General features: G+C 45.8%; 1 protein-coding gene across 1 annotated transcript in view; it reads left to right on the top strand.

Annotated features, from left to right (window-relative positions):
• Positions 1 to 19015, top strand: part of CPED1 (cadherin like and PC-esterase domain containing 1) — a 396971-nt gene that overhangs the window by 209315 nt on the left and 168641 nt on the right. Inside the window, exon 15 of the mRNA XM_077473332.1 lies at positions 8497 to 8665. Coding sequence (XP_077329458.1) covers positions 8497 to 8665 — 169 coding nt within the window. The remainder of the gene's footprint in view (positions 1 to 8496; positions 8666 to 19015) is intronic.

The following is a 19015-nucleotide window of genomic DNA, read 5'->3' as shown; positions in this document are numbered from 1 at the left end:
CATGCTTGACGGCCGTCAGAAGGTTCACCCAGTGGGCAGTAAAAGTGATATAGCTTCCCTGCCCATGTTTGCTAGACCACGTGTCTGTGGTCAGATGTATCTTGGCACCGACACTGTGTGCCAGAGATACATTCACTTGCCGCTGAACATGGCCATATAGCTCTGGGATGCCCTTCTGTGAGAAATACTTCCTTCCTGGGACCTTCCATTGTGGTGTTCCAATGGCCACAAATTTGCAAAAGGCCTCTGAGTCCACCAGTTTATATGGCAGTAGTTGGCGGACTATGAGTTCTGACAAGCCAGCCGTCAACCGTTGGGCAAGAGGGTTAACCGTCGTCATCATTTTTTTACGCTCGAACATTAGGCCCACGGAAGCCTGCCTTTTTGCAGAAAAACGTGAGCTTGGCGTGATGGAAGGTGGAGATGAGGACAATTGTGAGGAGAAGGAGAAGTAGAAAACGAGGCAGGACGGTGAGAGCCTGGAGTGTGGCTTTGTGTGTTCCGTTGCTCCCACTGGGCTCGGTGATGGCTGCTCATGTGCCTTCTTTAGGCGGTCGTCCCTAGGTGAGTGTTGGGCTTACCGCGACTAATGCATTGACTGCAAAGATTGCAGATGGCAACGCTATTGTCAGCAGCGGACACGTTAAAAAAAGCCCACACTGCGGAGCCATGTGCCGGTGTCCTGGGAGCACCAGATGTGACCGTACATGGTCAATGACTCGCTGCTGATACATTTTCAGTCTGCTTTGTCCCTCCTGTGCAATGTAAGTTATTCCTGCTTCTCCTCCCTATCTGCTGGTCCATATCTCCCTCTGAACTCCCCTCCTCTTCCTCTCTTGTGGGCACCCACGTGACATCACTAGACACGTCATCATCGACGTCACCTTCCCCACCACTATAAGTAGAGATTGAGGAGTAGGCAGCAACAGCGGGGACCAACCTCCTCTTTGGGATGATCTGGGTACTGTCGTCAGACTGCTGAGTAGCGGTTGCTGCTACCTCCTCTTCCTGATCCAATACCAAGAGTGGCTGCGCATCAGAAATGTCTTGATATGGATCGGAAAATCATTCCTGTGACTCAAGCGGAAGGTATGTGGTGGTGGTGGTGTTGTTGGTGGTAGTGTCTTTGGGGGTGCACATAGCAGAGAGTGAAGAAGATGGTGCAGATCGAGAGGATGAGGAGGGTTCAGAAGAGTAAGGCTGAGTGAGCCACTCAACCAAGTCTGGTGCGTCCTTTAAATGAATTGAACGCACCTTCTGCAACTTCCCACTTTGGCTCAAGCCTGTTGCTCCTGCCCTACCCCTACCACCCCTGCGGAAGGGCCCGCCTCTTCCTCTGCCTGTCATTTTTTAAATGACCCTGTGACAAAACTCTCAGTCCCTATACTGATGAAGGACTGCTGCAGTATAGGGCAGCGGTCAGCAGTAGTGCACCTCAACCCTATGTATTGTGGACCTATACCAGTCCTTATAGAATAGCAGACTGTACCTCACTCAACCCTATGTACTGTAGCACCCTAGACCAAGTTACGAGTCCTTATAAGGACCTTTGTGGAACAAGTAGGTTGTGTGTGACTGATTAGCAGACTGTACGTCAGTCCCTATACTGATGAAGGACTTCTGCAGTATAGGGCAGCGGTCAGCAGTAGTGCACCTCAACCCTATGTATTGTGGACCTATACCAGTCCTTACGGAATAGCAGACTGTACCTCACTCAACCCTATGTACTGTAGCACCCTAGACCTTACCAGTCCTTATAAGGGCCTTTGTGGAACAAGTAGGTTGTGACTGATTAGCAGACTGTATGTCAGTCCCTATACTGATGAAGGACTGCTGCAGTATAGGGCAGCAGTCAGCAGTAGTGTACCTCAACCCTATGTATTGTGGATCTATACCAGGCCTTATAGAATAGCAGACTGTACCTCACTCAACCCTATGTACTGTAGCACCCTAGACCTTACCAGTCCTTATAAGGGCCTTTGTGGAACAAGTAGGTTGTGACTGATTAGCAGACTGTATGTCAGTCCCTATACTGATGAAGGACTGCTGCAGTATAGGGCAGCAGTCAGCAGTAGTGCACCTCAACCCTATGTATTGTGGACCTATACCAGTCCTTATAGAATAGCAGACTGTACTTCACTCAACCCTATGTACTGTAGCACCCTAGACCAAGTTACCAGTCCTTATAAGGACCTTTGTGGAACAAGTAGGTTGTGACTGATTAGCAGACTGCAGCAGAAGGGCAGCAGTCAAGTATAATATTCTTTCTATATTTGGAAGAAAGAATATTATACGTGTACAAGCCTATTACCATACCAGTCCTGAAAAGAACCTTTGTGGACCTAATATAGTAACAGCTACTGATTAAACTGACCCTCACTGCCTCACACACAGCTTCCTGCCTGTCCCTATATAAACTCACAAAACAGAGGCTGCTGGAACAATAACTTGAATAGCACTTTTGTGGACCTGATAGTAACAGCTAATGATTAAACTGACTGTCCCTGCAGCACACACCGTCCTGTCCCTTTCTCTAAACTGACAAAAGACACTCAGGCCGCTGCAACAATCAGTAGCACAGCAGTGCCTCAAACCTATATCCTGAACTACACCTAACACCTATACCAGTCCTGAAAATAACTTTTGTGTACCAAATAGCTAGCGATTTGGGTCACTGCAATCTCTCCCTGCTCCACACAGCAACCTCTCTCTATAGTGACAGAAGAAAGAATGTAAAATGGCCGCCGGATCGGGTCTATTTATAAGTTAGGGGGAATGTCCAAGTGTCCGTGTGCTGTAATGTCTCAATTGGCTGTCCTGTACCCCATGATGGATGTGTCATCATAGGTCAAAGTTCTTTTACACAGTAAACACGGAAGTCCGCCGGGCAAACTGCGGCAATAGTCTGCCGATCGGGCGGACCGCGAACAGCCGAAATTCGCCGCGAAACAACCGCCGGGCGAACCGTTCGGCCATCACTATTTGCTGTTGTAAGCAAATGCCTTAAAAGAGACTTTTTATATTTCTCTATGGATAACGGAACATCATGCAGTAGAAAAGCTGTCGGATTTTCCTCGAGACACATCTGTTATTTCCTTCACTATTTCCGATACCATCTTCCAAAAATCTTTTACTCCGGGACAATCCCAAAATATATGTAACAGAGTGCCCTCGGCTCCCTGACAGCGCCAGCACAAATTTGATACTTGTGGGTATATCCGGTGCAATACTTCTGGGGTCCTGTACCATCTGGACAAAATTTTATAGCCCCCTTCTTGGTATCTAGTTGCTATTGACGCCTTATGCGTGAACATGAAGATCTTATTTTTCTGTATATCTGAGAAAGTGACTCCTAGGTCACTTTCCCAAGCTTGTAAGAAGCTTGGGAAACCCGGGTGAGTTTTAAGGATCATCACATGCTTGAAACAATCTTATTTATCCACAATTTTGAAAGAGTGGCAAGAATTTTGACCAGCCCATTTTTGGAATTTTGTGTGACATTATGTCCAATTTCTTTTTTTCCTCCCTTTTTTTGTTTTGTTCCAATATACACAAAGGGAATAAACATGTGTATAGCAAAACGTGTTACTGCAATACTTTTCTGTGAGAAATACTTGATTTTCTGGAAACATTTCTGGGGTGCCAACAATTTCAGCCATGGCTGTAGGATGGAAAATGTGCTTTGATTGTCATGCATGTTTCATCTAAAATGTATTGATATTTAAAACTTTTTTTGGTTTTTGATAGAGTAAGGAAGGGTTAAAACCCCTGTTGATATTGTGCTTTTCCTTAACTTCCAGAGAAGTTGACCCTCTTTTTTTAAGCCTAGTACACACTACAAAAAACTGACAGCTCTGGTCATACACATGGGCCTAATGTCGGCCGATTTTTATTGAACAGACGTCTGAAATTCAGCCCGTGTGTACTAGGCTTTAGTCCTGGTGACCACAATCATTGAAATGATGGGACGAATTATTGTCCGCTTTTTAAAAAAAATTTTGCATGCAAATCTCCAGGTTGAAAACTAATAGGTTACTAAAATACAAAAATTCTCATACTACAGAATAAAAATTCAGAAGTGATGTCATGTGTTGTAATGCATTATTATTGTATTTTCGGAAGAAAACTGTACTGATTAACCACTTGCTTACTGGGCACTTAAACCCCCCTTAGTCCCAGACCAATTTTCAGCTTTCAGCGCTGATGCAGTTTGAATGACAATTGCGTGGGCATACAACACTGTACCCAAATGAAATTTTTATAATTTTTTTCCCACAAATAGAGCTTTCTTTTGGTGGTATTTAATTACAGCTCGGAGTTTTATTTTTTGCTAAACAAACAAAAAAAGATGCAAAAAAAAAAAAATCATGTTTAATAGTTTGTTATAAAATTTTGCAAACGGGTCATTTTTCTCCTTCATTGAAGTGCGCTGATGAGGCGGCACTGATAGGCTGCACTGGTGGGCACTGATGGGCTGCATTGGTGGGCACTGATAGGCTGCATTGGTGGGCACTGATAGGCTGCACTGGTGGGCACTGATAGGCATAGTTAAGGCGGCACTAATAGGCACAGATAAGGCGGCACCGATGGGCACAGATAAGGCGGCACTGATGGGCAAAGATGGGCACAGATAAGGTGGCATGGATGGGTGGCACAGATGGGTGGCACGGATGGGTGGCACAGATGGGCACTGATAGGTACCACTGATAGATGGGACTGATGGGCAATTATAGGTGGCACTGATAGGTGGCTCTGATAGGTGGCACTGCTGGGCACTGATGGGCGGCACTGCTGGGCACTGGTAGATGGCACTGATGGGCACGGATATGTGGCACTGGGGTGCAGCACCTTTGTTGAGGCAGATTGTGGGCACTGCTGGGTGGCACTGTGGGCACTGCTGGGTGGCACTGCTGGGTGGCACTGTGGGCACTGCTGGGTGGCACTGTGGGCACTGCTGGGTGGCACTATGGGCACTGCTGGGTGGCACTGACGGGGGCACTTACTTTTTTTAATGTGGCACTGGCAGGGGGCAGGTGGGCACTGGCAGGGGGCAGGTGGGCACTAGCAGGGCTGGCCATTATCGGGACTAATGTCCCGATCATGGCCGCCAATAATAGCCGATTACCGGCTCCGTTATATCACATGATCAGCTGTCATTGGCTGACAGCTGATCACGTGATAAGGGGTCGGGATCGACCCCTTGCACAGATCGGTGATCAGGCGAGTCTCGTAGACTCGCCGATCACAGGGGGCACGCAGGGCGCTCGTGCACGGGACTACGTCTATTGACGTCGTCCCGGAAAAGGAGATCCGAGCTGTAGCCGTCATTTGGCTATAGCGCGGATCTCAAGTGGTTAAACAAAAAGCATATGATCTGGTATAGTACGAGAATTATTTTTGGGTTTGTCCATTTGAAAAATTTTGTGATGAAAGCTGTGTACTAACGATCAGCTTATCATACAATCGCATTGAAAGCGTTATCTTTTGTATGATTTTCTGATCATGTGTACAGGGCTTTAGTATGGTTGTATGATATATGGTAAAACCCTATAATGTTGGTCGAGAGCATGTCAGTAGAACACAAGGCTTCTGATAGGAAACTAATACTGAGAGAAATACTGCTGAAACCCTTTTCTAAAAAGTCCTAGTTTTTTTTCAGAAGCATACTTGAGCAATACAAAGTTCTGACGTCATATACAGGATACCACATTCAGATTGGTGAAAATAAAAAAGTATGGAAATGAAAGACCGACAGCCAACTAGAATTCCCAGAGAGTTTAACAATGTCAGCCTACTTATTTCCTAAAAGTAAACCTGTCATGAAAAAGGCATGGGGATGGCAATGAAAATCTTTTTAAAAAAATGCTATTTATCTGAATATTATGCCAATGGAATAATAACCCTTCCTCGCTTGGGCTGGAGTAGCATCTTTTAGTTCCCTCTTAGAATAATTTGACATAAAAATAACTGTACATTGTATAAGTAAATTCTAAGTAAATCTATCCTAACACAATGGACACAAACCACCACTCACTCCAATGGAAACACTCTTGACCTCGTATTCTTCCATCGCTGCACCCCCTGCAATCTCTCTAACATACCCTTTCCTCTCTCTGATTACAACCTTATCCGTTTTACTCTCTCCTTCTCTTCTACATCCCATGCTGCCAACCTACAAACCACTATCCACAGAAACCTTCGCAACCTCAACCCTTCCCTTCTTCACTCTGCTACTGATGGCCTTTATGACAAAATCGCACCCCTGTCCTGCCCAGACCTAACCATTTCCATCTACAACAACACGCTGTCATCCTCCCTAGACGTACTTACTCCACTTTCTACACACAGAACAAGGCCCTGTCTGCCACAACCCTGGCAAACAGACGACACCAGAAGTCTCAAGGGACACAGCTGTGCTCTTGAGCGAGCGTGGTGTAAATCTAAGTCCCTGCAAGATTTTACCCTCTATTAAACTGCCCTTCTCAAATACAACTCCTGCCTCCACACTGCTAAACAAACCTATTACAACACTCTCATCAAAACCCTCTCATCCAAACCTCATCAACACTTTTTTACCCTTAATTCCTTACTTCACCCTCCACTGCCCCCACCCACCAACTTGCTTACCGCTCAACAGATTGGCAAACATTTCAATAGCAAAATCGACACAATTCGCAAGGAGATTTGCCCAGTTACCACAGATGAAGTTAATAAACTCCTCTCCATGGCCCACTTCACTTCCTGGACCCTGTCCCCTCACAATTACTGCTTCCACCTTCCCACTCTATCCTCAAATCCCTAATATCCTAACTCCACATCTTCAACCTCTCCCTCTCCTCCAGCACCTTTCCTTCCCTGCTCAAACATGCACTGGTTACCGCCATACTCAAAAAACCCTCATTAGGCCCCACCTGTTTGGACAACTTAAGACCCATCTCCCTGCTCCCGTTTGCATCCAAGCTCCTCGAACCCCTTGTCCATGACCAAATAAGTCGCTACCTCATGGACAACAACCTTCTCGACCCTCTACAGTCTGGCTTCCGCCCACAACATTCCACTGAAACTGCCCTACTAAAACTCACCAATGACCTACTAACTGCTAAAACCAATGGGCACTACTCCATGCTAATACTTTTAGACCTCTCTGCTGTCTTTGTCACAGTTTACCACCTGCTCCTGCTCAGCAAATTATGCTACCTTGGCCACTGCGATTCTACTTTATCCCGGTTTTCCTCCTACCTATCTCAGTGCACTTTCAGCGTCACTTACAACTCCATCTCCTCCGCTCCCCTTCCTCTTTCTGTTGGGGTACCACAAGGTTCTGTCCTTGGGCCCCTCCTATTCTCGCTCTATACCTCTTCCCTGGGCCAGTTGATAACCTCCCATGGTTTCCAATACCGCCTCTATGCCGATGACATCCAGATCTATCTCTCCACTCCTCAACTCACCCCCTCGATCTCCTCACAGATCTCAGTTACTGAATGACATATCAGTATGGATGTCACACCACTTCCTCAAACTCAATCTTTCTAAAACTGAGCTTGTTATATTTCCTTCTTCACGATCCCCTCCCTGTGACTTCACCATTAATATAAACAACACAACTATTGATCCCTCCACACATGCCAGGGTCCTGTGTGTAATCCTTGACTCTGACCTCTCCTTCAGCCCCCATATCCAATCACTGGCTAAATACTGCCATCTTCACCTCCGCAATATCTTCAGAATTCGACCCTTCCTGACTAATGACACCACAAAGCAACTCGTTCACGCCTTGATTATTTCCCACCTTGACTACTGCAACTCTCTCCTTAATGGCCTGCCCTTAAGCAGGCTATCCCCCATTTAGTCTTTTATGAATTCTGCTGCTAGACTAATACACCTCACTAATCGATCCGTGACTGCCACCCCTCTCTGCCAATCCCTTCACTGGCTTCCCCTACCCCACCGTGTAAAATTCAAAATGCTAACCCTAACATACAAAGCCATCCACAACATCACCCCCATCTACATCACTGACCTCATCAGATATCGCCCAAATCGTCCCCTCCGTTCCTCCCAGAACCTCCTGCTTTCTAGCTCCCTTGTTACCTCCTCTCTTACTCGCCTTCAAGACTTCTCCAGAGCCTCTCCCATCCTCTGGAACTCCCTGCCCCAGTCGGTCCGATCAGCCCCTACCCAGTCCACCTTTAGGAGATCCCTGAAAACTCACTTATTCAGGGAAGCCTATCCCACACCCACCTAACAACTGTCCCCTATCCACCTCCATCAAATCATTCTCTACAGCTATTACCTTTTGTACCACCTCCCCCTCCCTTTAGAAGGTAAGCTCTATGAGCAGGGCTCTCCTTTATCTTTTGTATTGTACTGTAATTGTGTTGTCCCCCCTACACATTGTAAAGCACTGCATAAACTGCTGGCGCTATATAAATCGTGTATAATAATAATAATAAGTAAAAGTTTATTTCATGTACTTGCATTATTTGTATTTTTCAGTGCTGCTAATTATCCTCTTGGCCTGGGTTTTAATCATATTACTTTACATGTTACGGATGAATCCAAACCAGTACCAGTATTGTTGAGAAGCTACAGCATAACTGTGCATAGAGAAGATCGTCCAAGCATGCCTCTGTTTGACCATCACAGATTGTGTGGCTTTGTACAGGTACGATAATAATGAAATGCTCATAATTCTGTATATAGTGTTACATTTTCAAGTGTTCACATACTCATTTATGCACTGATCTACACTTGAAATTAAAGAGACCCTGTCAATTCCCTAAACAAATCCACAGTGGCATAAGGGTTTGATGATGTAAACATAGCTAACACGAGGGATATAGACATCCAACAATTCCAGAAGTGTCCAAGCCTGATGGAGGCTGCTGGAAATTAGGGGAGACATCATCTGTTGCAGGGACCCGCTGTTTGGATTTGTTTAGGGAACTGAGGTTTTGTTACAGTCTGATAAAAAATACAAATTGAGTTAGCAGTCATTGCAGACTGTTACTACAGAAAGAATTGCCTTGGATTATAGAGTATAGATAAAAGAATAACTGCTACAAATCCTTTAGATCCAGATGTTGTTTATTTTAGAGAAGAAAGGGCTTAACTTAAGAGCACTGCATATTCTCTAAAAAACATATTACTCATCTCATGGTGCACCCACTCAAACCATGGTCTGGAATACACTAATCCGTTGACGAATTGTCACTTCTTCCCTGCTGGATTCATTTAGGTCTTTCTTAATGATATTATGGAAAAGAAGAAAGTTAAGTCAGAACAATTTGTTCATATGTGCGTAGAATGAACCATGATGAGGGGTGCGAACATGTGTTATCAGTCATTAGCAAGCTTAAAGCTCTCACACAGCAAGTTTATAAAGAACTGCAGAGACTAAATATCTGAAATCATAAAGAAATATCCACCTGATCTTATGACTGCCTTTTCTGATGCCAATCAGGGATCATCAGTTATGAATTCAATTTTAAAATTCAGCATACCCGAAAGTGTTTGTTAACCTAAACAAAAAAAAAAGATTCTGTTCCTTTAAAGAATGTTATATAGCACAGTGCTTGTGCTTTGTCGTTTGGGCCCCTGTATCACCTGACTTACCTGGCTGATCCTGCCTGGTTCTGCCCTTTCTCTGTAAACTGACCATGGTATATCATGGCTGCTGAGCCCTGACACTGTGGTCAGTTTACATGCCTCTGTCATCTGCTCTCTCCTCTGTCTTCCTTTGTGCTCTCTTCCATCCTCTCCCCTCTCCCCTCTCTGCCTGTGAGCTCCGTATCTATACCTGCTCCCTACCCTCCTGCTGCTGAAAATACTGTTCAATTTTTACACCACCCTCTTTGTTTATTAATGTAATTTGCTCCTGTGTCTGTGCCTTATAAATAATGCAGCTATATGCCTGTTTTCAGAGTGGCAATTGGCGCTCAGGTGATCCACCACCTCTCTCCTCCTCCCTTCCTGACTAACATCAGCGGGGGATCTTCAGCCCCACCCCCTGCAGCTGTCAGGCTGGGAGAATAGAGAGCCAGTGTCATGTGATCGCTGATTGGCACTCTGAAAACAGGTATATAGCTGCATTGTTTTATAAAGCACAGACATAGGAGCAGATTACATTATTAAACAGAAAGGATGGTGTAAAGTTTACTTAGTGGGTTAACAACCACTTGAAGCATAGGGAATGCCAGGGCTGTCTGACATAATTTTGCCATAAAAAGTAGAAACTCATAAGCACTCCACTATAAATGGAGGAGGGGGGGCAATGTCTGTATGGAAAACTAAGTCCAAATTGCACTAACCTTTAAAATTGACTGAATACATTTATGTCAAAGTTTGACAGAAGGTGATCCCTACCTCTCCTACCAAATGGTGCACCCATGGTTTTCTACCTTTTATGTACGTAGAAAGTCCACGTACCTCTATGCTGTTGATCAATTGGATTATATTGTAACAATTTAATATCCCTCTTGTTTAGGCATCAATTGATTCCTAGCTTGAAATTAGTAATTTAAGGTTTGTTTGCATACTTTGCATTTGTGCAAAAGCAGGCTTTGTAAGTTGAATAGAGTCCCTAAATTTTTATTCCCTAAATTGAACCCTAAATTCTACCAAAATGTGGCTCTTCTCATATGTGCTAATGTTTTAGTATAATTAAACAAAAACATCTAAAAAAAAAAAAAAGCCCTCTTCTTATTCTAAGGTGACAATGCTCATTCACTATGTAGCATGGAGAGAGAGGAGATCTTGGGAAGTTACAAGCTCTTGCACCTTTTTATAGCAGTGAGTCTCATGCGTTCTTGTCATGCGCATTTTGACACGTTTGGGGTGCAAGTAAGAAATAATGGCACTGCAAGAGCAATGTATGTTTTAGCTGTTTCCTGAAAATGTGAGCACAAACATGAGTTTCTGCATGCTTTCCCAGAACACTAAGGTATGAATGCAGCCTGGGGGACTGGTAAAGATGAAGGCAATCTCTGCTTTGTTTACAAATAGAACAAATGTTGTTTAGCGCTTGGAAATTTAAATTTTATTTTCAATTATTAAGGGCCGGTTCACACTGCGAGCCGCGGCGAGGCGTCTCCGACTTCCTCGCCGCGACTTGCAGGGGGGGTGAGCGGCGACTTGCAGAGGACTTCTGCATAGAAGTCAATGCAAGTCGCCCCCGAAGTCGCCCCGAAGTAGTACAGGAACCTTTTTTCTGAGTCGGAGCGACTCGAGTCGCTCCTCTCAGAACGGTTCCATTGTACTCAATGGGGACGACTTGCGGGAGCGAGGCGAGGCGAGCCGTGTCGCCTCGCCTCGCGCCGTAGTGTGAACCGGCCCTAAAGAATGTTATTTATAGGAATTTTGCTTTAACCCTTATTAAAAGAGCTCCTCCCAGCTGAACAGTATTTTCTTCAATTTTGTTCATTGGTCCATGCCCTTTGTTTGGCAATTCCTTGCTAATTAGCCTTGAAAATGTAGAGAATTGATTTTCGAGATTCACCTCCCATTGACTTCAATGGGGTTTGCATTAAAGTCCAGCATTTGCAGATTTTTGACATGTTCTTGAACCTGTCTTCAAATCAAACCCAAACAAATTGTCTTATCAATAGTTAAGACCTGTGTCTGTGTCTTTATTTCTGTCTGGGTCCCACTATGGATATTTCTGTGAGGATATTCTGCTCAAAATAAGGGGAAATTCCTTCTTTGGTAGTGGAGACTAAAATGGCTGCCCCTATTGAAAAATGTATCGTTACTACTCGGTCATGTGACAACTGTAAAATTACAGATACAAATACAGAGTGTGCATCCCTCCAACGGGGACACAGACAACACTAACAACCTTACAAGGGTTTTAACATGTTCCCACTTTATTCAATACAAAAAAACTAAAAGTTTTGACTTTTCATACAGTAATTCTGGAAAACATCTACACACAAGAGCCAGTATCAGAGTACAGCAGGTCATTACAATATCTTTGCAAATTTATTTCATTGTATTCATAAAATTCCATTCCAGATTTTTACAATAGTTCTTAATGCTTTAATTTGGCTGATCAACATCCCAAAGACAAGATGCTTGCGTGGTGGTACTACAGGCAGTAGTAAGTGGCAACTGTGTCCTATTACTGATAGGCGGCACACATGTCATGGGCCAGTCCAGAGACTATTAGTCAAGATGTCAGAGAACAGTGTTAGTGCATGCATGGAACAGCTCCACCACAGACTCACCACCACCAAAAAAAAAATCGAACAATTGCGTCTGCAGGTAAAGTGATGGAAAATGTTTTCGGAGACAGGCATGACGTTATTCATGTGGATTTTCTAACCTGTGGTGCCACTATCAACAGCGAATGTTATTGTTGTGTTCTGAGTGATGTGCATCCGAAGCTTCCAGGCATTAGTTAAACACTAAGATAAGTGTTTAAATGTAGAAGGGGAGTATTTTAAAAACAAAATGCAGTTTCCACTCCTTGAAATCTGTTCTTTTATTATATAAACTCAAAAGTCCCATTTTGACTTGAACGCCCCTCATATAAAGCAATGAATCTAACATTGATCTGACACTGCAGGTGAATCTTCCTGGTGCATGTGATTCAAATTACAGTGACTGATTCACCATCAATAAGAGCCGGTTCGCACAGGGGCGACTCAGATCCGACTTTAGGTCGCCCCTAGTCACCTCAAGTCGCGCTACATGTAAAACTCAATGTAAGTGAATGAGAGCCATCTTAATGCACACTACTGAAGTCGCTCCGACTTCAGAAAAGGTTCCTGTACTACTTGTATCCGACTTCTAGGTGACTGGTACCCATTGATTTCAATGGAAGTCGCCTCCAAGTCGGATCTCCGTCTATATTGAGGCGACTCTCACAGAATTATCAGCTCTCTAGAGGGAACTCCACGCCAAATCTATTAAAAAAATCTGGCGTGGGTTCCCCCTCCGGGAGCATACCAGGCCCTTAGGTCTGGTATGGATTTTATGGGGAACCCCCTACGCTGAAAAAACAGCGTGGGGTCCCCCCAGATCCATACCAGACCCTTATCCAAGCACGAAGCCTGGACGGACAGGAAGGGGGTGGGGACGAGCGAGCGCCCCCTCCTGGACCGTACCAGGCCGCGTGCCCTCAACATGGGGGGTTGGTGCTTTGGGAAAGGGGGCGCCCTGCGGCCCCCCACCCCAAAGCACCTTGTCTTCATGTTGATGAGCACAAGGGCCTCTTCCTGACAACCCTGGCCATTGGTTGTCGGGGTCTGTGGGCGGGGGACTTACCGGAATCCGGAATCTGTTCGGCCTCTTCTCCTGGTGTCCAGCCTCTTCTTCCGGTCTCCGGCGTCTTCTCCCGGGCTCCTCTGCTGTGTTCTTACAGCTCTTTTACTAGCGGATGAGCCCAGTCTCCTCCGTCCTTCTTCCTTCTTCTTTCTTCTTCTGATGTTGACCCGGCGCTGTCTTCCACTGTACTGGCTTGTGCAACGTGCGCGGCGACTTATATAGGTATAGGGCGTGGTCACCAGGTGATGTCACATGGTGACCCTGCCCCTTTATGACGTCACATCTCGGGGACGTCACACAAGCCAGTACTGTGGAAGACAGCGCCTGGTCAACATCGGAAGAAGAAAGAAGAGGAAAAAAGGACAGATGAGACCAGGAGAAGAGGCTGGACACTGGGAGAAGAGGCCGAACAGAGCGGAGAAGTCGTTAGAAGACCCCCCGACGTCGGAAGAAGACCCCCGGAGCTGATTAATAAATTACTTTTAAAACTTGTGTTGTGTTTTTTATTGACATTTTTTCCCCAGGTAAATGGGTAGGGGTACGATGTATCTGGGGGGGACCTCACACCGGTTTTTTTGGCGTGGGGGTTCCCCTTAAAATCCATACCAGACCTAAGGGCCTGGTATGCTCCCGGAGGGGGAACCCATGCCGGTTTTTTTTTTTTATTTGGCATGGAGTTCCCCCTTGAGAGCTCATTGTCTGATTGGCCACAGCCAAAGTGGCCTGGGGCGACTTAAAGTCGTGTTGAAAGTCGCCCCAAGTCGTGTTGACAAGTCGTGTCCAAGTTGCCTACAAAAGTTGCGTTGGAAGTCGTGTTGCCCCTGTGTGAACCGGCTCTTAGGGTTCATTCACACCTGTGTTGAGACCTGCAGTTCCCAGGACTAGAAAACTGCAGGTCTCTGCAAGGGCACACAGAAACAAATTATTTCAAAGTATCTTGTTTGCACCCGAATCCAGCCTTTCGATGAGCTGCAGTCTGCCAGTAGCAGCTAGTGCTGGGGGGGGGGGGGGGCAGGAAACAAACCTGCCCCACCCCAGCGGGAGATGGATGTCGGGGGCTATCTGTGCCCACCACCCTCGCCGCAGGAGATGGGCGGTGGCGATCGGTACCCTCACCCCAGAAGTGTTGGGACCTGCAGTTCCCAGGAGTAGTCTTAAGACTCCCTGGCCAGTCGGGTATCAGGGCCCGCTTCCTGATTGGCCCAGGAGGAGAATCAGGAAGACAATAGTGAATATTAATTTGCTATTGTCACACAACTAAGTGGGCTCAGGGCGCCGTGCTCTGCGGCCCGAGCCCACACTTTTTAAAGCCAATTAGAGCCTCATGTTCTAATCATGTGCTTAAAATAAAACAAAAAAAACCCCTATTGAAATCCATGCGTCCAGTGCCTGCATGTAGATTAGGCCCCGGGCGCATGGATTGGGGGGGATGGAGCCCCTGTGCCCCTAATTGACTGTCCGCCACTGCAGTCCAGTATAGAAATCTGCATCTGTTTTATTCTGCACCACAGTTCACCCACAGCTCCATTTCTCTCTGCATTTCTATGCACTACAGTTAAGCTATGGTGCATAGAAATTAATGAAATGTCACATTTTAACCACTTCAGCCCCGGACCAATTTTTAGCCTAAGGACCAGAGGTCTTTTTACAATTTCGCACTGCACTGCTTTAACTGGTAATTGCGCGGTCATGCAATGTTGTACCCAAACAAAATTTGCGTCCTTTTCTTCCCACAAATAGAGCTTTCTTTTGATGGTATTTGATTGCCTCTGCGATTTTTATTTTTTGCGATATAAATGGAAAAAGACCGAAAATTTTGAGAAAAAAATATATTTTCTACTTTTTGTTATAAGAAAAATCGAATAAACTAAATTTTAGTCATACATTTAGGGCAAAATGTATTCAGCCACATGTCAATAAGCCTATATTTATTGATTTGCGCAAAAGTTATAGCGTCTACAAACTAGAGTACATTTTCTGGAATTTACACAGCTTTTAATTTACGACTGCCTATCTAATTTCTTGAGGTGCTAAAATGGCAGGGCAGTACAAACCCCCCCCCCCCCAAATGACCCTATTTTGGAAAGTAGACACCCCAAGGAAATTGCTGAGGGGCATGTTGAGCCCATTGAATATTTTTTTTTTGTCCCAAGTGATTGAATAATGACACACAAAAAAAAAAAAAGTTTACAAAAAGTTGTCACTAAATGATATATTGCTCACACATGCCATAGTTATATGTGGAATTGCACCCCAAAATATATTCTGCTGCTTCTCCTCAGTATGGGGATACCACATATGTGGGACTTTTTGGGAGTCTAGCCGCGTATGGCACCCCGAAATCCAATCACTGCCTTCAGGTTTTCTAAGGGTGCAAATTTTTGATTTCACTCCTCACTACCTATCACAGTTTCGAAGGCCATAAAATGCCAAAATAACACAAAACCCCCCCAAATGACCCCATTTTGGAAAGTAGACACCCCAAGGAAATTGCTGGAGGGCATGTTGAGCCCATTGAATATTTTTTTTGTCCCAAGTGATTGAATAATGACACAAAAAAAAAAAAGTTTACAAAAAGTTGTCACTAAATGATATATTGCTCACACATGCCATAGTTATATGTGGAATTGCACCCCAAAATATATTCTGCTGCTTCTTCTGAGTACGGGGATACCACATATGTGGGACTTTTTGGGAGTCTAGCCGCGTATGGCACCCCGAAAACCAATCACTGCCTTCAGGGTTTCTAAGGGTGCAAATTTTTGATTTCACTCCTCACTACCTATCACAGTTTCAAAGGCCATAAAATGCCAAAATAGCACAAACCCCCCCCAAATGACCCCATTTTGGAAAGTAGACACTATTTTATATTTTGCTACAAGTTGCAGGAATATTACAATTTTTTTTTTTTTTTGCACAAAGTTGTCACTAAATGATATATTGCTCACACATGCTATGGGCATAAGGGAAATTACACCCCAAAATAAATTCTGCTGCTTCTCCCGAGTATGGGGATACCACATGTGGGGGACTTTTTGGGAGCCTATCCGCGTACGGGACCCCGAAAACCAAGCTCTGCCTTCCGGATTTAAATATAAAACGCTACCAAAAAAAACTGTTAGCAATCGCAGGGATCAGCCCTGACTCTGCGATCGCTGCAGTTATGTGTTTAGTGTTTTGTAAGTGACAGTGTTTGATCGATACTGCACTTGGGTGGGCTGGGCGGAGGGGCAAAACGCAGGTGCTAGCAGGTATCTGCGCTGATCCTGCTAACAATGCGTTTTTTTGGAACCCTAAACTGCTGGGGGCACTAGTATAGATCTGATCAGATCAGATATTGATCTGTTCAGATACTATACCACTACGGGAGGTTTATGCTTTGTGCGTGGATGTTAGCGGTACTGGCACTAACCTAGCGCTGCCTGGGGCGACGCAGACCCTGACCCTAAAACCTAATTGATATCACCCGCCGGGTGATCAGGGGGTTAAACCTTTATTGGGTAATAAATGGCGGGTGCCCTGATGCTATAAAAAGCAAACTAACCAGAGTCACCCGTAACACTTATACGGTGATCACTGGTGAAAGGGTTAACTAGGGGCAATCAGGGGGTTCAAATTTGTATTAGGTAGTATATGGGGGTCCCTGGCGCTATATAAAAACCTGACGGTGAACCTAAATAACTAACTGGCTAACCAGCGTCACCAGTGACACTTATACGGTGATCGCTGGTGAAAGGGTTAACTAGGGGCAATCAGGGGGTTAAAACCATTATTGGGTAGTATATGGGGGTACCTAGTGCTATAAAAACCTGGCGGTGAACCTAAAAGAATAACTAGCTACCTATCGACACTAGTGACACTAATGCAGCGATCAGAAAAATGATCGCTTAGTGACACTGGCAAAAGGGGGTGAAAGGGTTAACTAGGGGCAATCAGGGGGTTAAAACCATTATTGGGTAGTATATCGGGGTATCTAGCGCTATAAAAACCTGGCGGTGAACCTAAAAAAATAACTAGCTAACTAGCGGCATCAGTGACACTAATGCAGCGATCAGAAAAACGATCGCTTATGCCGCGTACACACGATCAAACAAGCGGGTGGAAAAGTCCGGCAAACTCAAGTCCGCCGGACAATCCCTCCGTGTGTAGCCTCCGGCATACCTTTTTGACCCGAAAGTACGGCGGACTTAGAAAGTATTTTTGCACTCCAATCTTCCCGCCGGACTCGCATTTCGGCAGACAATTCCGCCGTGTGTGTGCCAGTCCGCCGTACTTTTGAAATGAGCAGACTTTTCCCGCCCGGAGAAAAGTCTGCTCATTTCGAGCGGGTCTCCAGGTAGGCGGGGCCCGCGAAGGAGACGTCGCTGGCCCCGCCACCTGGTATGGACTTAAAGGGGAACCCCAACGCCGAAAAAAATCTGCGTGGGGGTCCCCCCAGGTCCACATCAGACCCTTGTCCGAGCACGCTACCCGGCCGGCCAGGAAAGGGGAGACGAGCGAGCGCCCCCCCTCCTGAGCCGTACCAGGCAGCGTGCCCTCAACATGGGTGTGCCAAAGCACCTTGTTCCCATGTTGATGAGGACAAGTCTTCCCGACAACCCTGGCCGTTGGTTGTCGGGGTCTGCGGGCGAGGGGCTTATCGGAATCCGGGAGCCCCCTTTAATAAGGGGCCCCCGGATACCGGCCCCCCACCCTATGTGAATGAGTATGGGGTACAATGTACCCCTACCCATTCACCTGTAAAATAAAGTACAAAAAAAAACACAACACACAAGATAAAATAGTTTATTGCACAGCTCCAGGGGTCTTCCGTCTTCGGGGGTCTTCTCGCCAGGCCCCGCTATCTTCTTGTAGCTCTTTTGCTAGCAGAGGAGCCCGGCTTTCTTCCTCGCCGCCCCCTCTTCTTCCGACTTCGGGGGTCTTGTCCCCCTCTTCGGTTCTTCTGCCGGGCCACCGCGCCTTCTTATAGCTCTTTTACAGGCGGTGGCCCTACCTGGAGACCCGCTCAAAATGAGTGTGGGTGGGCGTGTGTGGACGAGTCCATTCATTTCAAAAGTACGGCGGATAGTATGGCGGACTTAGTACGCCGTATTAGTCCGCTGAAAAAGTGCCGTGTGTGGGCAAGTAGCCCGTTCGGAAAGTCCGACGGACAGTCTGGCGGGAAGTCCGCCAGACTAAGTCCATCGGATAGACGGCTACGTGTGTACGCGGCATTAGGGATACTGGCAAAAGGGGGTGAAAGGATTAACTAGGGGCAATCAGGGGGTTAAAACCGTTATTGGGTAGTATATGGGGGTACCTAGCGCTATAAAAACCTGGCGGTGAACCTAAAAAAATAACTAGCTACTTAGCGGCCTCCAGTGACACTAATGCAGCGATCAGAAAAATGATCGCTTAGTGACACTGGCAAAAGGGGGTGAAAGGGTTAACTAGGGGCAATCAGGATGTTAAAACCATTAATGGGTAGTATATCAGGGTACCTAGCTCTATAAAAACCTGGCGGTGAACCTAAAAAAATAACTAGCTACCCAGCGACACTAGCGACACTAATGCAGCGATCAGAAAAATGATCACTTAGTGACACTGGCAAAAGGGGGTGAAACGGTTAACTAGGGGCAATCAGGGGGTTAAAACCATTATTGGGTAGTATATCGGGGTACCTAGCGCTATAAAAACCTGGCGGTGAACCTAAAAAAATAACTAGCTACCCAGCGACACTAGCGACACTAATGCAGCGATCAGAAAAATG

Source organism: Lithobates pipiens, unplaced genomic scaffold (assembly GCF_037356315.1).
Source record: "Lithobates pipiens isolate NorthernLeopardFrog02 unplaced genomic scaffold, aLitPip1_a1.2 Scaffold_8, whole genome shotgun sequence".
NCBI classification, from domain to species: Eukaryota; Metazoa; Chordata; class Amphibia; order Anura; family Ranidae; genus Lithobates; species Lithobates pipiens.
This window is presented reverse-complemented; position numbering and strand designations above follow the sequence as displayed.